This window comes from Empidonax traillii, unplaced genomic scaffold (genome assembly GCF_003031625.1).
Source record: "Empidonax traillii isolate 1590-97213 ecotype Southwest subspecies unplaced genomic scaffold, ASM303162v1 scaffold402:size526523, whole genome shotgun sequence".
Lineage (NCBI taxonomy): Eukaryota > Metazoa > Chordata > Aves > Passeriformes > Tyrannidae > Empidonax > Empidonax traillii.
Window position 1 is genome coordinate 489,849 of NW_020955595.1, and position 24,493 is coordinate 514,341.

A 24,493-nucleotide genomic window follows, 5' to 3' on the forward strand; every position below is an offset into this window, starting at 1 on the left:
GATGGTAGTTGCTTGCCCCTGCTGGAACCCTACATACATTTTTGTATTTGCTGTGTACTGGAGAGGGTCACATTAAATGGAACAAAATTCTGAAAGCAGTGGCAACACTGACTTGTGAGAATAAATCACTCTGTGTGTGTATTCCAGTCTCGTCAAGAGGTTTCTTTACGTTTATATTCAAAGTCATAATCAAAGGTGGGGAGGATGATTTAGCCAAGTACATAATGCAGGTTTATAACAGAGAGGGACAGTTGCCAATGCTTGGGAAAGGAGTAAGTGTTCTGTGAAGGTGGTCATGAATATCATTCAGATGGTCCAGAGGGAGAAATTCAATGCTTTGGTTTCTCACCTTGATGACTTTGAACCCGAGGGTGTGATACACAGAAAGCCAGATCAAGGGAAATCTAGCTGTGATAAATATTTTTCAGCAATACTCAGAGAAGCACTAGGAATTTTTCCTCAAAGTACAAGTAACTTGGGGAAATTCAGGAAATCGTAGAGTTTTGTAGCTTTCTGTAGATTTGGGGCTGACATAAATACGTATTTCACCTCTGGAAAGAGAAGGTTCAGCCTTATTATTTGAGTAGTCTTTTTGCTGTGTAAAGGGCAGGGGGCAAAGGATGGCTATTTTGAAAGCTTTCCCTTTTAAACTGGACTCCAAAACTTTGTGGATCTAAACAGGGAAAACTTTCTCCTCTAAAACTGTTGCTCGGGGGAAAGTTTGATAATGAGCAGGGATTGCAGCATGTTACATTCATAGTTCCCTTTGTATGTCCTGTGCGCCTGTCATGTCCACATGGGTTACTGTGTGACTTCCTGTTAACATCAGGTTTACTTGCTAGTTTTTACAAATATAAACCATTCTTGTTGGCTTGGGGTATGAGCTGCATTAAGAAGGTATTTTTTCAAGAGAGACACTTTAAAATACCTTTGTAGATGCTGAGAACAGGTCTCATAATCAATTTAACTACCAGTGCATGAGTACAGTTCCTTAGCTCTTTCAGTGTAAGGTCTGCAAGCAAGTGTGGCATAGACATGGTGCCAGTTAACTCTTGGTTAAACAGCTAGTGCATTTATGAACTTGAGTGAATCCTCTGCCCAGGCACTCTAAATTATCTTACAGTAGCAGTAGGGTTTTTGTATGTGAGTGGGTGCACTATGGGGAATTGCTGGTCTTTAAAAGGTTATGTTGCTTTGAGTTGTTATAATTTCACCCCAGATTTGTGAATGAGGGAAGCTTCGTAGCTGCATAACAAAGCAGAAAACTTGTCCAAGTTCTGTAGCTTCATGCTTTATTGTATTTGTGTAGCCCCAATTACAGATCATTATACCCTTTTGAAGTGGAAAGAATGACTTGCAGTCATAACATAGAATGATTTGTCTCTAAGTATACAACTGTGGTATTAGATTTCTGCTTGGTATAACAGTTATGTGGCCCATAAGATATGAAGGATGACTTTAAATATTTACCTCAGCTTTTCCTACTGTATTTTAGTAGTCTGAGTGAATATCACTTGAAAGATATTCAAAATTTTGCACATTATTATTCTTTCCCTAAGCACTGGTTCAGAGCTATTGCTTAGATTGGAGTGAGAAAAGACTACAGTGATCACTAAGAATGTGAGGTTTTCTTTGGAAGGAAAAATTCTGGAAATACATGATTATAACTACTAACTATTTGTTAGTCTTCAAATAGCACCTTTTAAGTATAGCACCTGCTTTAGATCATAAATCTAGCCATAAGTCTGTGCATTTTTGTATTTGCAAGTAGGAATCTTTCCTTCACTGGACTACACATGGTGTTACTTTTTCCAGAATTAGTAGGTAGAAGACAAATTTGGTGAGGAAGAGTGGACAATACAACCAGTGCTTGCCAGGAAAGTAATAAATGCATTTGCAGATAAAAAGAAATCAAGCAAAAAAGCTACTTGTAAAAGATTATTGAAATGATCGGTAATCAATCTCTACCTTAAGTTAACCATTTCCATTTCCTGGAACTTGAGATCTGAATGGTTATGTGTAAAAGAAGTTGGCTTAAAAATAATGCAGACCCGACTGTACCCCAAAGTTTATATATTAAATAATAGAAAAACAAACAAACAAACTGCAACAACTACTGCTTCATGTGCTAAACATTTTTGCCAAACTGTATAAAATCTCAGAGATTAAGAATTTCTGATGTTGAGGAGATCGTACTGAACAAATTTCTCAGATGCACATGTGCACACACACTCTGATCTAACGAAACTTTTCAGAAAGAAAAAAGCCAGTTTGTTTTGGATGTTCTGGCAGTTTTCACATAGCCTAGTGTATAACTACTTGTCTAGAATTACCCGAGTCTTCAGAGTCTTGGGAACATTCACATTTTCAACTGTAGCACTCGTATTTCTGTGGAAAGTATCATTCCTTCAGAAAAGTGGTTCTGTGAAGGAAGCCTAAGAATGTTTAGTGACCACCAACCAAGAGCACTCTTCTTAGGGTAGTTCCCAGTCTCTCCCTTAGGTTTCCTTACTTTTTTCTTCCTTTATTAGATTGCCTTCAGAGAAACAAACACTACTGTAGAATTCTCTACATCCTATGTGCTAATTCCTATAGACTCAGACTTGGAATTCTTTGCAATGTATGAAATACATGCCATTACAAAACCGGTGTCTCTAAACAAGACCTAGCTAGAATTTGAATTCTTTATTTGGGAGATATTTATTCAGTTCTAGATGTTTGGTTTTTAACTGCCTATTTCACAATGGCACGTCTGAGATTATCACTATTGAAAACAAGAGTGTTAACCACTTTGGCTGTTTTGGATGAGGATCATGCAATACAAGCACATACATACGCTGTTATTAGTGGTAAAACTACATTTCTTCTATTTATGGTTTTATTTTAATTAATACTGGAAATATTTTACGTGTCTGTACAATATATAAAATTGCCAGACTGGAATATTGCTGCAGAATACCCTGCCAGTGTTTTTCCAATAGTGCTTTCTGAGTGTGGACTTGGCTGGGTCAGGTGAGACTGAGTCAGAGAGCTGCCTTCTGTTATCTTACTCTTTTTTAAAAAAAAAGTATTTTTCTGTATATAAAGATACTACAGATTCATATATATATATTTCTTCACACATCACAAGATGTAAAAATGCTGATAGCAAAAACAGGTTTTGCCCTATTTCACAGATTTTTGAAATTCCCCCAAAATACTAATTTTAATGAAACAAATGGAAGTGATGTTACATATGTAATCCAGTTTTGCCATCAGTATTTTTCTGTGGAGGGGGAAAAAAATTGATTGCCCGTCTGGCTGCACTTCAGAAACAAATCATTTAACACAGTTGGTGGTGAGAGACTTCATAGTTTTTTATTTTGTGTAAGTCCACCAATTATTGTAGCATGTTTTTCTATACTCTCATTTGGATATCAGTAGTAACTAGCAGGTCCATGATAAACTGTTAGAGCTCCTTGGTGGGTTACAGTTTGTATTTAGACCATGAATGCATTTGTGTGGATTTACAACAAAAGTTCCAAACTGTGGGGGTCTCCTCTGCATTACAGTGGGAAATTGTGTACTGATTTTTTACGTAGTTTATGAGTTGCATAAGGGAAGGCAATTTCAGACTAAATTCCTGTGCCAGTCTGTGGAGATGATATGCAGCATTACACTGCCCTGAGAGGCAAAAAAACCAGTATGCTGCTTTTTACCAAGGGACCTGTGGAAGATATCATAAAACTTGCATCAGATAAAAGATCTTCCCATCTTGAACTAGTCTTAAAATCAGCCCAAACCATTCTTTAGCCTTTAACATTAAAATAAATAGTTGTTTATAAATCTCTTTTGATGCATTAGCGTATGAAAAGGCTCATGTATGCTTAAACTTAATGCTAGAGATTTTTTTTAAAGTTGCATGGGGTTTGACTCGTGGAGCAGTGCTGACAGCTAAGTGTGTCAGCGGCTGACTTCATAAAGAAAGGTCTGGTCATGTCCTACCTGTACAGTCCCTTATCAAAATGGTCATGCAGCGTGGCTGATGAATCTGTTCTAAGTAGAAATGCCAACAAAATGCAAAACACAGCCTTTCTCTGCCATTTTTTTTTGTGTCAGCTGCAATTAACTGAAGTTGTTTTTTTTTATGTTTTTCCTCCTTTATTCCTGAAAGGGTATGCTTTATAATTTAAAAATAAAAACGAACAAAAAACCCTCAAACCCAGATTGAGTCATATGTAAGTGATAATGCAATGGTGATAGTAAAATGAATAGGTTGCTGCAATGAGATTTGTTTCTCTGTAATAAAAGTGCTTACAGGTGTTTTGTGTGACTGTATATGCTGATTTCTTTTGTGTACGTGTTTTTCCCTACCATATTATTCAAATATTCAATGTTTTAATTTATCAAGGTCATTTAGTATCTGGGGGAGTACTATTACTTTTTGGTGTGTGCTGATTTTAGTATTTATTGCCCCCTCCTCACTGCATTTTCAAAAACTTCGTTGGAACATCTTTTGGATATCATAAGTGGTAGCAATTTATATTTTTGTCCGATCTGTCTTTGGTGTCGATGAGGTGACATTAAAAGGGTTGGTTGGGGGTAGGGTAGCATTTGGCAGAAGCTGAACTTTGATGTTATTTCTTAAAGGCAGAAGTTTTGGATTTAAAATGTATTTGAGGATGGTAATAACAAGTAATAGGAAAATTAACTATTTTACACAAATTAAAATTTTGTCCAAGTTTGGATTGATGCTTGGTTTGTTTCCCTTGTCAGGGATGCTCAGTCTGCAACTAGGAAGCTTGTTTTAGGATTACTGTTCGAGAGAATCCTTCAGCTAGCTTGTAGATAGATTATTTGGAGTCATAAAGAAGGAAGGAGCTTCCAGAGCAGTGAGGAGGTTTGCCAGGCTGCTTTCCTTATGGGGATGTAGGTTTTTCAGTGTAAAAATGTCTGTGTAGTCAGCAAAAATGTTTTTGGGTCCTAAGAGTTTTCTGTGGGTAATATAATATAGGAAACTTATATTCACTAGTTCTGTCCAGTGCTTTAACTGCTCCATAATATATTTTTATCCTAAACTCAGCAGTTCAGTAAGCGTAGCTAAAATGTATTGGATACTATTTTGAGTCTTGGCATAGGTGGTAAATTTAGTCAGTCTTGGGGAAGTTAGGTGCTTATTGTGAGGAGAGAAAGATGGTACATGTACTGTAGAGCTCTGGTGTTTTAACGTTCTTTAGAGGCTACGAATGCTGCAGAGTGGTGAAGGCATTTGTTTTATTTACTCTTATGCTACTAGCTGGATGGTTTCACCAGATTCAGGGCACATATTACTTGACAGAGCCAAGTTATCCAGGTAGAATAAAAATAAACTGCCCACGCAAAGTATGGTCTCTACTTCCCCGAGCCGAGGTTGGGGTGGAGGGGGTGGCAGCTGCTTCTGGGAGGAAGGGAGGTTTCCCTCGGTCTCTAGCTGTCTGGTGTCTGCATTCTCAGCCATCACGAATGTTTTCCTTTTGCAGATGACACGACTGGTGCTGCCCGGCATGCTGGAAAGGTGAGTCACACTAACACTATCCAGACAAAGTCATCATTATTTATAGGGGAGAATCCTTTCTTGAAAAATTCATTACTGTGACTAATCAGCCTAGTCTCCATGTTTTAATGGCAGAGTATTGCTGGGTGAGTCACGCTGATGGTGCATGAATCATCAGACAGTGGAAGCCTTTTCCACTCAATTCCCTTTATATTTTTCCTCTCCCTTCTCCACTGTTGTGGTGATTCCTTTTAGAACAGAATTAAAAAGCCCGTCTGAGTCATCAGCACTAACTCAACAACCTGCTATTCTGAGGGGGTGGTTACAGTTCCTGGGAATAACCTTCTTAAGGCTATTTCTCTCTAAGTCATTGTAAGTAAAATGGATGCAAAGAATATGTTCTCATTATACAGTAGGAGGTATATTGAGGAAAGTCTGTGATCATGTGGAAAAGTAGAACTGGAGACCAGCTCTTTAAAATAATATACCATTGTCTCTGCGGAAGACATGTACTGACTTCCTAGCTAGCTCCCAGGTGAACCTGAAAGGTTCACAGTTTCCATTTAGTCCCTCCAGGCTATTTTCTAACTGATGTTGACTGTCCTGGCTGTTTGCCATGTCTCTTGCAGTGCTTGGCCCTGGCTTGCTGGGGGTTGCCCTGGATCAGGTTTGAGCTATGACTGCAATACTGGGGGAAACTCTGTAGAACCATGCAAACCGATACGGCAGGAGGAGCATATATGTGGGGTGAACCTCCAAGTCTGGCAAAGCTGAAGAAAAAAATTGGTATATTTTGTATCATCCCACTGCCTGGGAATCTTTATCGCAGACCAAGATTCAGTTATTCAAGTGATGCACAGATGCATAGCATATGTTTCACATTTAAAACAAAGCTTCTTCCTGAGTACAAACTCTAAGAGCTAGAGGTTAGTATGGGAGTCAGTGTCTTAACATATCAGGGTGACGGCGAACTTAGATTTTTAGTTAAACAATCAAGAGATTTGAATAAGTTTATTTCATCTAAAGAAACTTGAATTAAAAATGAAGGCCCAAGACTGAGCTCTGGGGCCAGGAGTGTACTATTTCCCAGTGAAGCTGGAATAAAGGATGGGGATTGTAGAACACTGGTGATAGGACTCAGGGTTTGTCAGTCAGTAGTTACTCCTTGTCCTTGTACTATTAATGATAGATAAAGGGACTTACCTTTTGTGAAACCACTGCCCTCTGAAGGTGCCCACATGACCAAACCATTCTGGTTTTGAAGCACTTTGGTGTTGTTTCCTTACTAGATTCTGGAACTTAGGAGATTTGGCAGTTTCTTGCCTCGGTTTCTTCTTTGGTTAAAGAAATGTTGTAGCTATCCATTTGGCAGAGTTGATCTCTTCAGCTTCTCAGGAGAGAATGATGTATACTCTACTTGTGTTTGTTTTTACATATCAATGCAGGTAAGATGATTTGAATGAAAGGCAGCAAACCAATATCCTGCTAACTTCTGTTTTTCAGCACACCATATCATTTTTACTCTCACTTCTCCTAACTGCATTACTACCTCAGGGATCCCAAGGATAAATATTCAAAAATCTTGAAAAGAAAAGGTTAATAGTGGTTAAAAAAAGTAAAGTACACATCTTGAACTTTTTCCTGTGTATATGGAGCCTCTTTAAACTACTGCGTGTTTGGATGAAGGCCTTGGTTTCTGTCCCAGGGAAAAATATTTGGAAAAGCTTCCATTTTCTGTTTGATTTTTGTGAAGTTGGTTGGGTTTGCAGTGCACAGAAGAAGCAATGTCTGCAGCTGCCAGCTCTTGCACAGTCATAGCTCACAGGCCATTAATACGACTAACAGTCTGTAACCACAAGAGGACATGGATGTCCAGCAAATTCAAGGGCATGAATAATTGTGGCTGTACTCAGCTGCTCTTTAGGTCAACCATACGTTTCTCACATGGGGCCATGGGCTTCATAGAGCTCCAAGTTCTAAGAATAAAACTAGACGAAGAATCTCATTGTTATTCCTCACTTGTTCAAGGAGGATAGCATGTTGAGTAGATAGATGTGACGTAGCATGTTTTAGCATCTTGCAGCTATCTCTAGTGCGTACTTTTGTGTATTTGAATGTTGGTTTGATGGCAATATATTACAAGTTAAGTGCAAACATAGAGCAGACTTCGCATGCTTTGCATCCAGGTCTGATAAGAGAAAATAAAACTACATCTTGATGTGTCTTTTACCTTTTATTTATAATAACCAGAGCAGCGTTAGCTGAATGGCTCTTCTGGTAATGGTGTTTAGATTCTCTACTGTGGCTTTTCTCCTGTGCTATGAACACTTAAAGTGACAATTTATAATCTGCAGCTTTCTATTACACTTTAATGAGTAGTTCCTCTGTAAATTTTCAGGCTACTGTCTAAGGTGGGCGATTCATAGAACTGAAAATCGAGGCTTGATGTCTTTGGGAACAAAAAAGCCACCACCACCAAAAATCAGTTCACTGTTTTTAGACAAATACCAAACTATGGTATTTATTGCCAGGGAAGTAGCAAGTGCATAATTACATTACAGAAGAAGCTTGCTCTTTCCACTTGGCATGCAGCTGGAGCAGGCGCTGGTTGCCACAGCAACAGGGAGATGGCTAAATATAGCCTCCCTGGTGCCGGACCACTTAAGGTAGAATGATAGGAGGTGTGAGGGTGTGGGCCTGGCTCTGTTCATCTTAACCATCTTTTTTTTTTTTTTTTCCCATTAACTGCACAGTCAAATTAGATGGAGCCAAAATTTATTTCTGCCACATTGATGCTCAAGTAATTTTTCAGACCCCTACCTAAAAACATTTCTTCTGCAATTCCTCTAAGAAGCAAAAGTGTAATTGGAGTAATTGGAAGTGTTCCCCCTACACACGTGCTTCTCAGTTTCATTTTATTTGGAGGTTTTAAGTTACGGGCTTTTAAGGCTGGGGCTCTACTCTTTAAAAAGTGAAAATACAAACCACAAAACCCCCAGTGACATTGACTGCTTCAAAGAGACCAATACATGGAGGTTCTTCAAGGAGCTGCTATTAATTTTTTGTGTTTCCACGATGATTTTCCTCACTTACCTCCTGAATGCCAGCCTCTCTTCTAAAGCTTCAGGTAGCTTTATAAGCATGAGGCTTGTCTTTATCCATATCAATGCTTATCCTTCTTTGAATCCTATTAAGCTTTTGTCCTCAATTAAGTTTTGTGGCCATAAGTAGTCCCATAGTCTGAATATGAGAAGAGCACTTTCTTTTATCAGATCTCAATTTCAGTCTTTCATCTAAATAAATGTCATCTTTCTTTTGTATGCTGAGAGGATAAATCAAGGTCTTGATCTTTTTCATTCATTAGTTTGTATACTCTTATCATGGCTGCTCCTAACAGTTTCTTAAATAAGTAAAGGGTGGCTTTTTTTCATCCTTCTTTTCCCCTTCCTTAAATCATCAGGTTCTTAATATTTGTGCTGTATTTGGAGGGATAAAAATCTTCTGTGGACTGTAATAAAGATTCCAGTGGTGGTGAAGGATCTGTCCCTGCCATTCCCAGCATCCTGTTCTTTGGCTAGTTTTGGTGACTTGATGCACAAAAAACCACCTCCTTGTTCAGGTTTCTCATGGAGGGGATAGTTGATTTGGAGACCTGCAAGATGTGTGATTAATTCACATTATTTTCTTTAGGATGCATTCTCGGTTACTGATGCACTGTTAATATTGATTTTTCATCTGCCATTCTGTAGTCTGTTCACATAGCAGCCTAAGCTCTTTAAAAAGTTCCTTATAGTATTCTCCAATCTGGTAATCTCTCAAAAACTGCATAAATACTCATTTCACTGCTAATCTCCATTTGAGCTCATGAATAAATATTACAATCACCACCTGTCTTGATATGAAAAACTTCTGGCATCCAGTGTTAACCTTTGGGTGTCTTGAAAATTCATGAATAATTTGTGGTGTTGTGTTTTCCATGCTATGTATTTTGATCCACGTTACTACTTTATTTCACCAAACAAGGCTTGCAGGGAACTCCTGAAAAATACAATGAACTTTGGCAAAGGTGTGTGAAATCCTGAATGATGGAAATTATTCTTTTCTGTCACATTTGCCATTTCATTCCTAGAGGCAAATCAATCACAGATGTAATTCACACTTATATCATGGCAGAAGCCATGTTGGTTTGAATCTATTGTCATGATTTCCAAAGTGTTTATATTGTTTTTATTTTTAATGGTCACTTAAATTAGTTTGTTTTTAAGATGGTTACTTAAATCATTGTGGCAGCAGTGGCATAAGGTATACTTAGATGAACAGATATGATGAGAAACTCTCATGTAAATCTGTAGGAGCTGAGCTGTGTGATGCCTACCTGCATGAATGTTCTCACTGCACTAAACACAGCATACTGAGTATGTTCAGGTAAACTGGCTTGAATTCACAACATGGTAGGAAGAAGCAGAGATGTGTCTTTCACTCTGTTGGACTGTCTCATAGCACCTTTTAACAGTGTAATTGCCCTAATTTGCATGAAGCTTTTAAAAATCAGGTTTTCTACCTAGCACTAACTGTGCCTGTTCTTTAGGTAAAACTAGTCTTAGAAATAGACATAGTCCAAATCAGTCTGTATTTGGTAATGCAGGAATCTTTCTGTCCTACCTGCATGTGCTTTAGAACTGCTTGGCAGAGCAGATGGTAGCTAATTTCTGATATCTTTAACGAAATGTTACTGTTTAAAACCTTCAATGTTACTATAATACAACTTTAAAACAACTCTTACTTTCTGTGTTTGTCCACTGAATATCTTCCATAATTATTAAAACACTTCTGTATTTGAGCAGTAGATTCAGATGCTTCTTATCTTGAAGACCCATCATGAGGTAACATTTAGAAGATGAAAGAAATTGTCAAAGTGTAAATTATACAACAAATCTGTGTTGCCATTTCTGCACCTTATCCCAAGATATAGAAGTTCCTCTTGAAGTTGTGCCAGCTTGACTCAATGGTTTTGCATAGTTTAGCCCCATGTGTGTTTGTGTCTGTGTGTATATAAATATGGCTTTGATTTTCTTGCTGTATTGACCTTGAAGTTGTACCTAATTTAATACCAGCTACTTGGATACCTATAACTGTGCACGAGGTAAATTTCAATTTAGGATTTGGTTGGGGGTTTTTAAACAGATCCTAATCTGAATTGCATCCTGAAAAATTTTTTTTAGGCTTACTGTAATTTTCTGATACATTTAATATGTTTCCTTTATTTCATGATAATATATCTTTGCTTCCTTTCAGATCAAAAGGGATAATCCTGAATATTGCATCAGCTGCTGGGATGTATCCAACCCCACTACTGACTCTTTACTCCGCAACCAAGGTAAGTGTTCTTTTCCACACTGAAATGAAGTGTCAAACATAAGCCAACACTTACAGGAATAAATGTTTTGGTGTCCATCTAGTGGTGCTTTCATGAACTAAAAGTACAGAGTTTCTGTCTTGAATTTTTCTAGTAGTGGAAGCTGGAAGTTTGAGAGAGAACTGAGTTGACATGGAAATGACTATTTTATATTTCCTCATGCATTACTTTTTACATGGAAAAGGATGCTAGTGTACCCAGCAAGCTTAAAGGGAGGCTGAGAAAAGACATTGACTAAGTTTAACATACATTATTATTATTTTGATTTTGTGACCTTTTCCCCCTAATTTCTGTGATGATTCTATGATCTACAGTTCATCTTTAATTTATCTGCTCTGGTTTCTCTTTGTGTCACTGGGACAGTTTTGTGTTTTTGCAGCTGGTCTTATTTTTTCCCGCAAAGATAATTGCAGGGAATTCTAAAACATCTTCCTAAAATATCTCCAGTGAATGCTGTAAAGACAGTATGGGCACACAGTATGGAACTGAAGCATATGTGGTAAAACTGAACGCAAGAGGCATTTACACTGACATTAAAGCAGTATGGCACTACAGCTTTTTTAGGCATCCCTGGTAATTACCTTAAATACTTTCAGGGTTTCAGAGTCTAAGAAGAATCTTGACAGGATGAAGAAACCTTCAGTAGTGTCATTCACATCAGAACAGACCTACGTGTTCTCTAGACTCTCAATGCCTTCATATTCCCAGAAAGGAGTTGATGCATGCTATTTTATTCATACTGAAGGAGAGGACATTTAAGTTTAGAAGCCTGAGTTGGTTTTAGCTGATAAAATTCCTTCTTGACATAGCTGTTTCTTGAGAGGACAGTTCTTTGTTTTAATACAAATGGTCGCTTTTGTTGTGGCATGCCTTCAGCTTTATGGAATGACTTGAGTGTCTGATTTTAGTGATAAAACACCTTACACTGCCTTGGTTAGTCTTTTTTTCAATGGGAAAGTAAATTACAGGTCAAGTAATCTGCCTATTCTCAGCACTGTTCATCTTCTACCACAGCAAGGTTAGTAAGCATGAAAGTGACTCCCCTAATGTATCTATAGAAAGACTGTATCTGCAGTTTCTAGGCTGGTTTCCCCCCCCATCTATATAAAGAGGTTTTAAAGCGTAGTATCCTTCAGGTCCAAGTCAATGACTTTGACTAAATAGCAGGAACAGATGCAGTCCAACTCTTTAACCTTCTTGTGGAGAATTCCCTAGTTTACAATGAAATGAGACACTTTTAAAGGGATCATAGTGCTATTTTTTGACAGGTTTACCTATCTACCTGTGTTAATGCTAATGAGAAGTGAAATATGATTATACCTTCTCCTCCTTCCCTTGTCATGTCTTTAGTGTTTGGGTTTGGTATTGGATATGTGGATATCCAAGGAGAAGAAATTTTCTCAAATGCAATGCTTGTCTGCTTATTCAAGGAATGTTTACTTAAAGAGCATTCTTTAAATTCAAGGTTTTTGGTGGACTTGAGCATCTGGAAGTAGAAAACCTAACTTGTCTTGAAAGAAATGCTTCAAGAAGAAAAACTCCAAAGCTTATTTTTATACTGGAAGTTGCTTTTTCTTCTCATGTGAAATGAACATTCTCTTTATTGCAAGCTCTTTGCAACTAGTCTTTTTATGCTGTGTCTCTGTATTTGGAGCAGTGCCTAATATCAGAATTTTGGTCATGGAGGAATAGTTAGAAATGTGAATGATCAAAGCACTTCTATTAACATAATATAGTTCTTTTTAATAGATTATCAGTATACTCTGGTCAATTATCACACATAGACCTGGCAGCTTTGTTCAGGGACTGTACTGAGATATTTGCGTATTTATGCACATGCCTTATTGTTGTGAGAGGATGGCCAGCTCACTTCAGTACTTGCTCTAGACTAGACTTTCAGACTTGTTCATGTTGTATGCTGAATTTCACTACAAACTTATAGGAAAGGGAGAAGGAAAGAACAGCTGGACAGCAGATAAGCTTTTTCGGTTTAAGAAGCTTCCTTCTAGGTTCTACATGCAACTTGAAGATGAAGAATAAAAGGACCTATTTGCTACCCAGCAAAACCTAGTTTTCTTTCAGGTCTTGAGTATGCTCAGAAGAGTGTCCATAGAAATAGCCCAGTGCCATGGGAATGTTTCTGTTGTTTCTTGTGGCTGAGTGCAGTGGGATGACCTTGAAAGGAGAAACACTGGGCACTGCCAACTTCAAGTGCCGGTTTCAATTAGGACTTTTTTAAACCAGGGATGACATGATGACCAAAGGAAGACTGTAAAGCAGGTGCAGTACTAGAGCTTTGCTGTTTGAAACTGGTCTGAAGAAACTGCTCTTTAATACTTGAACTAATTTATTTAGTATTTATCTTAGCTTCAAGCGTGGATAAGATAGCTTAGTTCATTCAATTGGAGGTACTCCATTCATCCTAGTTGATTGTATCGTTTCATTAAAATAGGAAACCAGAGCAAAACCTGATAGTTTGTCTCACTGGACTGCAGGAGGGAAAAGTGAAAAGGTGGTTTAGAAGAACTCAGGAAGTGGGAATCTACACTGGTTTGAACTTCTGAGTAGCCTTGGATTCTTAGGACAATATTTCCTGGCGTGGTTGTAGAGGTGGCTGAATGAGCTTTGAGGGCATCTTTAAGGCAGGTACTAACATCCACCTTTTAAGCCCTCTGACTTTTCTTTGAATTTTGAGTCTTGTAATTTCTAAAACTTCTAGAAGTTTGGAAGAGAATCTGTGGAGATTCTTGACCTTGAGAACCTTGAGGACTAGGAAGAAGTAACACCAGAGGGTGGCATTCTTAAAAGCTTAAAGGCAGAAGACCAAGTGTTTAAACACTATGTTCTGAAAACCATGCACAAGAGAAACTCACTTAAATTACTCTTGAAAAAGTGTAAGGAGATGACATAAGTAGTGAACAATGTGAACATTAAAGTCTTATTTTCCTTTTTTTTTTTTTAACTAGGATTTATGTAACAAATCTAGTTCCTTTTTCTAAATTTGCTTAGATTGAGCCTCGCTTCTGTAAAAGTACCTCATAAACATAGGGTTTCTATTTGAATGGCATTGCTCTTATATGCGAAGTTTCAATGAGAAACGAAGGTTTTTCACTTTGAAAACTGGAACCCTAAAGAGTAATTCAAATGTGTTTCAAAAAAGAGTTTGCATTTTAACATGTAGCATGCTGCATGCTTCCCTTCTTTTCTCTCTAGGTTTTTGTGGATTACTTCTCCCGAGGCCTCCATGCAGAATACAAGAGCAAGGGCATTATTGTGCAGGTGAGTAGTTTGTTTCATGTAAGTGTGGTTACCACAGCAACATTGGTGTCTTGGTAACAAAAAGGAATCAGCATATTCTCTTATTCATGAGTGTGTCACAGATTAAGGATAAGCATTTCTTTTGATCCCATTAGCAGCTTTCTTACTTGGAAACAATGGGTCTTGGAGCAACAAAAAACATGGTTTGTTTTTGTGTGGGTTTGGTTTGGATGTTTAGCTCATGATACTAATTGAACCTTTATGTATAATGTGTTCCATAAAACGGTCCAACTCTGTAGAATATACCTTTATGCGATTTCATCTACTGGAATACACTTATGGAATGTGTTTGTACAGACATTCCATGGGTAACAGCTGAAAAGTCTAGAATAGTAAAGTCCCTGCAGTATCAGTGAATCAACTACAAGTATAAGCATAGTTGAAGAATGAACAAAAGCCTCAAATATCCTTTATGTGTAATGAACTGATCTAATTTTTCATATTACTATTGAGTCTTGTTTCATGCCCCCCCCCCATTTTTTTACCTTCCGTGGTTTTAATTATATTTTATGAGGCATAAAAGCAAACCATACCAATTTCTCACAGCTTTATGGGATTTTGCTTTAATATCACTTCTCATATACTCTTAGTTTTTGCTTCCAAAGTTGAAATTTCCAGCTTTGGCCACAAACACTGAACTTTTCATTGCTGATTAAACCTGTTCTCTCTAGAACAAGAGTAAGTTTGATAAAGGTGGTATAAGATCGTACTGTGAAGACATGGTTTGTCTTTCTAAAATTCATTTAGGGATCTTACGAACAGGATTAAGCTATGTCCATGTCTGTCATTCCTCTGTTCTGTGTGGCAGTTCTCAAAACCATCTGCACTCTTGAGAGCACAACTTTTGTTACTGGCTAATACTACAGGGAAGTTTTTACCAGCTTAAGGCTGTGTTACCTTTTTGACTGTTTTTGTGCTAGATTGTTTTTTTCCTTTAAGCATACTTAGCAAAATGAGAACTTACTACCAGGAAATGTCTTGACCCAGTTCCTGAGGGTGAATTGGATTAAGAAAAAAGACAATTGCTGGGTGAGTTATTCCCATGCAGTCGTTGACCCTTTAATGGGAACCTCTTGTAAACATAGATTTAACTTTTACTAAACATCTTCAGGAACACTCTTTATTTTGGGGTCTGTTGGCAGTGGAGAGGGAGCTAGCTAAGGTGGACCCTGAAAGCATTCTAACTGCTTGACTTTGGTTTTGCACTGGTAACATTATAACTTGCAACATTATAACTTGAAGTACAGCTCTGAAAGCATACCTTCTCCTCTGAGTGCTTGTTTCTGTGCCCTAGCACTCTGCGATGTCCTTTAGCTAAACCAATGCACAGCCATGAAGGATGCATAAAACGGTATCACTCTGAACAGGTACAGTTTCACCATACAGGGTGGTTTTGTATGCTCTCAGTTCTTGCATTGGATTAAGCTGGAGTAACTTGTAGTGCTTTTTGTCTCCTCGTTAGTTTCTCTTCTCACAGGGCTTCAGCCTCAAACTTCTGGCAATGGGTCAGTGTTTACCACATGGCAAGGTCGTTACAGCTTTCTCTTCATTTTTACCCTCCTATATTATTTCTACCTCCCCAGTGTGTTTCAAATTGTATTACTTGCAGATTTAGCTTCCTTATCAGGCAGCTGTTTTTCCGATCCATTTCATCTACCTGCTGTGTGGCCTTCTCTCAATCTGTGATCACAGTCTCAAAATGGGACTGAAGGAACTGATACAATATCTCTCTTTCGTATATCAGTAATATGAAGTCTTCTGGGAGGACTTCTTTCCTGCTGAAGTCTACCTACAAACTGTGAGGCACAGACTCCTTTAACACATAGCTTCACTGGCAATAGAGATGGTGTGAATTTTTGGGGTGTGTTTTGTGGCACCTCTGTTTTCTGGTGTTTTCTTAGGTAAGGCTGCTCATAGCTACCTCAGTGTGAGAGTACTTAGGGACAGATGCTTGCGGGAGATACAAGTGTTACATCTTTGAGATGTCTTGTTTATGTGAGCATTTGTCACCTCCTCCCCAAATTTTGTCTAAATAGTATTCTATGAGTTTGAGAGGAGAAAAAGGAGGAGCAGGTACTGTCTGTTTACAACTTTGGAGTACATATTGAAACTGGAAAGGTAAATAACCCAGTAACTCATGCTTAACTAAAGACATTAAACACAGTATGAATTTGTATGGTCTAGAAAAGATTTTCTAGCTTTTGAGTATAGATAAGCCAGGAAAAGGGGTTTAAGTGTCTTAATTTTTAAGATTATAAACAAATCAAGAATTAAATGTAGCATTCTTTATCTACACTTGTGTTTTCCTGTACAAAGCTTCACAGGTTGTGCTAAGCTGTCTTTTTGTGACTCCAGTGTTGGCTAAGGGTGCTGAATTCCTGACAGCACTGTTCTTTATTCCCTAAGTGTAGGCAATGAATTGCCATTGAGTTATCTGGTTCTGATGATCGATAGCTGTCACAGCTTCAATTTGTTATGCTAATTTTATTGCAGTCCGTGTCCTTGTTCTCTTGTTTCAGCCTAAGTCACTATAAACCACTAATGAATATTACAAGTACCTTCCTGTGAAGACTAGCTGATGTATCTCCTTCAATCCCTTAGGAAGACTGGATCCCTCTTACTTTTTTTTTGAAGTTAATCTCTGTGACCTTCAGAAGTGTAGCACTTTTAATTCCAATCTTACCCTTCCAGCTGAGATCATCATTTAAACCAGTTAACTTTTGCCATGCCAATACCTGCAAAGTACCACTGTGTGAAAAGTGTAAGAAAATGCTGGTTTTTACCAGTCTCTTACTTTCAACATAAAGTATATCAGTCTTGTACAAGAAGAATACCTCCTGAGGAGGATTAGTTCTGATAGTAACATAGTGCTTTTGTTGCAGTGTAGCCATCTTTAGATTAAAAATATACTCTTCTTGCTGACACGTCTACTTAATTTTACAGGATCAGTACAGTATTTGCATGGTCTAAAATTCTGTGTGTGTTTACGTGGAGAAAAGAGGCAAAAGAAAAGGAATGAAGAATAAGTTGACGAGGACTTTTCCTGAGACTTTTTGGGAAAGATGTCTCACTGAAAGATTTATGCAGACTTTCTGAAACCTTTGCTCTTTTACTATGTCTGAAAATATTGCTTGGTTCTTGGTCTATTTAATTTAGTCCCTTTTGTAACTTCAGTTAGTGACTGGCATTTTCTCTATATACTTTGTGCATAGCAAAAGTGTTACAGTAGATACTTTCCCTACCTGTTTTCTTTTACTGTATCCTCTACATAAAAAATCAGATCACAGAATCATGAAAATGTTAATTTAAAAGGATCTCTAAAAAAGTTTTCTAACTTAACTCCTGCTCTCCCAGCAGTTGGATTGCCTGGCAATTAGCAGTGGGATTGCTGCTGACACTATCTCATGGGCTAGTCATGGCTTTATCCAGCCAAATTTGGAAACCTTCAAGTGCAGGGATGCGGTGAACTCTCTGGACAGCCTGTTTGAGTACAGTACCGCTCTCTTAGCAAAAAGGCTTTCTCCCTAGCATCCAGTCTGACAGTCTGCAGCCAAAATTGGCTCTTGTTATTCTACCAAGAAGAGTTTGGGGCTTATCTTCATAAGTACCACTGAAATAACTTTAGGCAGGTAAAAGGCCACCACCAGCTTCATTTTTAGCTCACTGAACAGGCCTAACTCTCTTTCCAGGTATTCACAAAAGTGTGCTGTTACCGTGTCACAGTTTTGAAAAAGGGAAGGGAGCAGACCAGTGTCAGGGGTTCCTGTGGCTAGCTTGTAGATGTTAGAAGAAGCTAGCGATGGAAACTGGAAGGTTAGGTTCGAGCTGTGATGCAGCCCAAGAAGAGACACACAACACACATCTGAACACCTTCACAGCCAAGGGCTGATCCAACTTTATTAATACAAAATGGTGGGTTTTATAGGGCTAGGTAGAGAAGGGTCTGGAAGGTGGGTGGAGATGGGGCGGAGCATGCAAATCCACTAACAATGGTTGGACGAGGGTGAATGAATAAACATTAGGAGGTAGGGACAAGGGAGGAGATAACCAGGGAAAACATGATTGGGCAGTACCACCTGGTACACTGACCATTGGAACACTGTCTCTATGCCTGCTAGGCTTCAAGTCCAGGAGGGAAAAATGGGAGAGACAACCTACTAAGAGGTTTTATGATTTTAACAAAGCTACCACGACAAAGTCCTCAAATATTGGTATTATCACAGGCAGTGGTGTTGACAGGGTTGTTCTTCCAGTCTTCAAACGAAACCTCTTCCTTTCCTTGATTCTTCCACAATGCATATGCTGTCTCTATTTCCTCGTGGTCTTTCTCACCTCCAACATCTCCTCCTTTCTTGTTTTTTAAATGAACTGGAAATACACACTTAGTAATGACTCCTTTTAGGTATGAAGAGAGATAAGTGAAAGATGCAGAAAGACAAATTAAACATACTTGTTTTAGCCAATTTGGAAGCGAGGGCAACCGTAGCCCATCAAAAATATCTGTGGAATAAAAATTTTCAGGTGCACGTGCAGCCTTAACCAGATTTCTTAATCCAGCAATCCCATAAAAAACATAGTGACTAGATGACGAGGGATCAGAAAAGTTGAAACAACAGAAATTTTCAAATTCCTGATAACCAGGGCTTTGAGTCAATAAAAACAGATTGATAGCAGCTCGATAATTTAAAGAAATTTCAGTAAACACCAAGGAATTTTCCACTAACTTGTTAATGGTGTAACTTGAATTGTGGTTTCTTCAGAACCGAGGGTGAGGGTTGGAACACATATGTGTAGAGGTATTTTGGAGATACTATTTAATGGAGTTCATGTATCATTAAGTTGGAGTCGGATTGTGTCCTTGTGAAGGTGGGCTGGCAGTGGCACTGATCTTGGAGGGAGGCATTTGGTGTCTGAGCGCCCCTCATGGTGCTCCCCTGGGAGTTTCCCTGATTGTCAGTGTTAAAGTCTTTTCATGATGGAGGAGGAGTGGCAAAGGTGACTTTTCTCTTATTTTGTAAATTTGGAGATTTGGGTGGCAAGGGTTCATTGTTAATATCCGTTAGGGATCAGCATTGGGAGGTCCAGTGCTTTCCCTCGCCACATCGTTGACAATTGAATTTTGGTTGTTGCCAGTTAGGTTTTGGAGATTGTGGGCAGTTGCCCTGAAGATGACCTGATTGACCACATTTAAAACATTTTCCCTGGGCAGCACACATCATTAGCCTGATTTTTTCTTGTGGTGAGCCAACATTCCTGCATGCCTCTATCATCTCTAACAAGGTGGTATTTTTTAGAGGCCTGAGGAGCTTTCTACATTCCTCATTAGCCCTCTCCACCACCAAAGACTTAAAGAGAACCTCCTGTGATTGTTCGTCTGCAATTTGTTTTTGTATTGCCTCTTTTAGTCTGGTAGCAAAGTCTAAGAAAGGCTCTTTGACCCCCTAGAAAATAAGGGCATAGGAAGGAGTTGGAGTAGTAACTTTTGCTACCTTCTTGATGGCCTTGTATGCAAGATCCTTGGCCTTATCTAGGATCTCTCTGCGTATTCTAGCTTGGTCTGTGTTGGATGAATAATTGCCCTCTCCAAACATCATGTCCACTGTTTGTGCATATGGCTTACCTCCAAAATTCCCACCTTCTTTAGCATGTTTTTTAATCAGTGCCCGCCACTCTGCTTCAAAGGCAGAGTATTGTATAACAGGCAGCCAGGCCCTTGCTATTAGGCAGATGTCATTAGGTGTAAGAGTGAATGCTTGGGAAAAAGAATCCGTAAGTCCCATAGTAAAAGGTGAGTTTAACCCATAGTCAGTTATAGCCTTCTTAACATCTTTCATGATTGGGTAGGAAAAGGGCCTCCATTCAGGAGGTCCTCTGTCAGATGTGTAAACTGGAAAGGCATGAAGCATTTCTAGATCTCCTGCCAAAATTGCTTGATCTTGAAAGCTTTTCCAAGCACGTTCATGTGCTTCCACTACCTGGTGTGTGACATCTATCCAGGGCCCTGGTGTTAAATGGCCCTGGATAGGCGTGGCAGCTGCAAAAATGTGTGTGTCATCAGTACCTTCAGTGCATGTACCTGCCTCAGATACTGAGGTACTTTTATGTTCAGTGTGTTTTGTAGTAGATGTTAAAGGTGTGGATGTTTGAGTACTAGATGCTGTAATGGAGACTTTTTTGAAGATAAGCCTTTTGGCAGGTGTAAGTGGCTTGTGTTTTGCTTGCTTGATTATGCTGGTAAGAGGAGGTGGTGTAGTGATGCAAGCTTGATCCTCCTCTTCTGCGTCAGTGATGTTTTCTGTGGATGATGTCTGTGTATAAGATGTTGTGAGTGTTTTAGGTGATGGCTGATGAAATGAAGTAGTGGTTTGAGTGGAAAGTGAATAGTGGGATTGAAGGGATTTCAGGGAAAGCTGCCGAAAAGCCGCAGGTGGTACCAGGTGGCTCCTCGGCCGTTGGAGCAGGCCCGTGCAGCATCGGCGGAGGCTGATAGGAGGGTATAGTTGTTGTGTCAGTGTGAGGTGCCGGTAAGGATGGGTAGGCCTCAGACCCTGATCCATGGGCAGCGCCATGACACCGGATGTTTACTAGGTCTGAACTGGAAGGTGAGTTCCAGAGGGGACCGGAGGGGGCGTGGTCAGAGCCATGTTTGAAAGGAGGGGGAGTGGCTGATGTGATGTTCTGGTGGGTGGAGAATGGTGTTGGTGACATCATGCGGTGGGAGGTGTATGCTGGTGGGTCCACCCCCACACCCTCCCAACGATCCCCACCCTTAGCTCCTCCCCGCTGCAGCTGTCCGAGAAGGTGATGTCTCCCAACGCAGGGTAATTCGCCACCATGCATGCAGTGATCCGAGTCCCCGCCGCCATTTTGCCTCCCTGCACCCAAGGTGGTATTGCCCTCCATCTTGTGGGGTGGTGAAGGTGACACAGCAAGAAGAGCACAATCGCCGCCATCTTGAGACTGGGGAATAGCTGCTTTCGGGGTGGAGTTCATCTGAGCAGCTTTCTCTTTGGCTTGCAGTAGCATTAAAATCAGTCACCATGCTATTAATCCTTTCCCAGCTAATTTGTCCCCTTTTTTTTCAGCTTTCCACATTGCAGAGCCAATTTTGTCCCAGTGTTTGAGAGTTATTTCTTCAGGGACACAGGTTTTATGTAAATGAAGCCAAGTAGCCAGTGTTTTTAACGAAGCCTTGTCATACTTGTGGCCGTGTATTTCAATCAAGGCACGGATTCTCTTATAAAGCGGCCTTTCTGGCTTGTGAAGTGTCAAGCCCATAATTTGGAGATGGTACAGCTGAATTGAAGAACTTGGGGGTTTGGACGTGGGGACGGAGGGTAGGGAATGCCCCGGACGCTCACCTCTCCCGACGAACGCCTGCTCTGACCGGTGAGGGGGGACGTGATGCCCAGTCTCGTCCAGAGGAAACTGCCGGAGCTGCAGGGTCTCTCGTACACCCCTGCAGTTGTCGCCCAGTTGAAGCCGTGCAGATCCTCTTGAAACAGAGAGTCCACAAGCTAGCCCCACAGGTTGGGCTCCATTTGTCACAGTTTTGAAATGAGGAAAGGAACAGACCAGCGTCAGGGGTTCTTGTGGCTAGCTTGTAGACGTTAGAAGAAGCTAGCAGTGGAAACTGGAAGGTTAGGTTCAAGCTGTGACGCAGCCCAAGAAGAGACACACAACACACATCTGAACACCTTCACAGCCAAGGGCTGATCCAACTTTATTAATACAAAATGGTGGGTTTTATAGGGTTAGGTAGAGAAGGGTCTGGAAGGTGGGTGGGGATGGGGCGGAGCATGCAAATCCACTAACAATGGTTGGACAAGGGTGAATGAATAAACATTAGGAGGTAGGGACAAGGGAGGAGATAACCGGGGAAAACATGATTGGTCAGTACCACCTGGTACACTGACCATTGGAACACTGTCTCTATGCCTGCTAGGCCTCAAGTCCAGGAGGGAAAAATGGGAGAGACAACCTACTAATAGGTTTTATGATTTTAACAAAGCTACCATGACAAAGTCCTCAAATATTGGTATTGTCACAGGCAGTGGTGTTGACAGGGTTGTTCTTCCAGTCTTGAAACGAAACCTCTTCTTTTCCTTGATTCTTCCACAATGCATACGCTGTCTCCATTTCCTCGTGGTCTTTCTCACCTCCAACATTACCGAACTGATGTCTAATGGCATTGTCTTCCTGCAAAGTTTTTTAGCTTTGCCTTTTAGCTTTCCATACAGGTCAACCTTGGTTAATGCAATTCTTACATTTCCCCTTTATGTCCCCCACTCTCTTCTTCTCCATATAGGAAACAGTAGGAAACTTCTTTGGCAACATCTGAGAGTTCAGATCTTTTACATATCTTAAAAGTAAGGTAAATTAGGTGATGAAAATGTGTAAACAAGCTGTTCTGATTCTGGGGGGACTTACTGTCGTGCAGTTGTTCAGGACTTGAGATCTGACTTCTTACATCCATACGATATTCAAGAACCTAATTCTAAGTCAATTTTAATAAGCATCAGAGCTGTAAGCAGTAGCAAGTGTTTCAAGTGAGCAAGACTCATCGTACTGCAGTGCAGGCTAGGCTTTCCCTGAATAAAGACAGTTATTTGGTCAGTGTGAGTTATATTTCTCTGAATGTAAAATGCTGAAATGCTTTGGGCAGTGAATTTTTGTTTTATTCTGTTATGCCAGTTTTAGATATGGTGCATGAATGTCTAAGTTCCTTATGGGAAGGAAGAAGGGGGGAAAACTAAATAGATTCAACAGGTCTCTTGATAACTGTTAAAATAAGGCCCAGTTTATAGGAAGATGGTAAATCTAATGTATCTGAAAGGACATACCTGTCTTTGTGTTTTCTGGAGTGCAGTTGGGAGAAGGAAAACACTGAAGTGTAATCCTATGCTTCTGTGTGCCTTGAAATCTGTGGATAAATCCAGTAGTGGTACTATATGCTTGCTTTTTCAAGTATCCTCATGCACAGTTTTTTGCCCCTTCATGCTATCCAGTGGCTTAACTGGGTAATGCAGTTCACTTTTGAAGTCTGTTTTGAGCAGAGGAAGATATAGGATAAATCATAACTGTTGTGCCACCGAGTGTGGGGATGTTGCAGATATAATTTGGTGGTGAATAAGAAGCTTAACATTTTAATTTTTTTAAAAACACCAAACTTAAAGATTCAGTTTAGAAGTGTAATCTGAAAAATAGATGAGGTTCACAATCTGGAGCTAAAATGAGGTACCTGTGCTATTACAGTAACAGAATGAGTAGTTTTCTCATCCAAGCATATGTGGCTTTTGGTGACTTTAAAGGGAATGGTAACTGCTTATACTTCTGAAATTTAGGTCTCCATGTTTTTCCTTTCCATTTGAAAGTGGACTCATGCAGTGTATTTTTTTTTAAGTCCTATTTATATTTGCGGTTAAATAAAGATTAAGAGTAAAAGGCACACACCTGCCTCCAAAGGTGTACTCAAATTAACACTCGCATGCTGGAACATCAGAACCATGCTTGATACTGCCAACAGTGGACATCCTGAGCATCGCTCTGCTCTAATTGCCTATGAACTGTCATGACTCAACATCGACAGTGCTGCTCTCAGTGAAGTTCGTCTCCATGAGGAAGGCAGCCTTAGAGAACATGGTGCCGGTTATACACTCTACTGGTCAGGTAAACCCAGATCTGAAAGGCATCTCTGAGGAGTTGGCTTCATGATTAAAAACTCTATTGCCTCTGAACTCGAAAATCTGCCGACTGGTCATTCTGATTACGCCTCCCACTACACAACAAGCAACATACTGTTCTCTTTAGTATATATGCCCCAACTCTCCAAGCTGACCCTGCTGAAAAAGATAAATTCTACAACGACCTACGCTGCCTTATCCAAAGGGTTCCTGCAGATGATAAGATCATTATCCTTGGTGATTTCAACGCCAAAGTAGGAAAGAACTCGGAAGCCTGGAAAGGAGTACTAGGCAAGTATGGTGTTGGGAACTGCAATGATAATGGTCACCTTCTGCTAGAGTTTTGCGCTGAGCAGCAGCTTACCATCACCAACACTATCTTTCAGCAGAAATATATTCTGAAGACAACCTGGATGCATCCTAGGTCCAAGCACTGGCACCTCGTTGATTATATCTTGGTCCGACAGAGAGATATCCGCAGTGTTCGTCTCACCCATGTGATGCCTAGTCCAGAATGCCAAACAGATCATTGCCTTGTGCGCTGTAAACTTAACCTCCACCTTA

At 39.8% G+C, this 24,493-nt stretch overlaps 1 protein-coding gene across 1 annotated transcript in view; it reads left to right on the top strand.

Annotated features, from left to right (window-relative positions):
• The window catches only part of HSD17B12 (hydroxysteroid 17-beta dehydrogenase 12), a 97,820-nt gene that overhangs the window by 67,479 nt on the left and 5,848 nt on the right, over positions 1-24,493 (top strand). Inside the window, 3 exon segments of the mRNA XM_027893691.1 lie at positions 5,499-5,533; positions 10,808-10,889; positions 14,142-14,207. Of these exon segments, the coding sequence (XP_027749492.1) occupies positions 5,499-5,533; positions 10,808-10,889; positions 14,142-14,207 (183 nt within the window).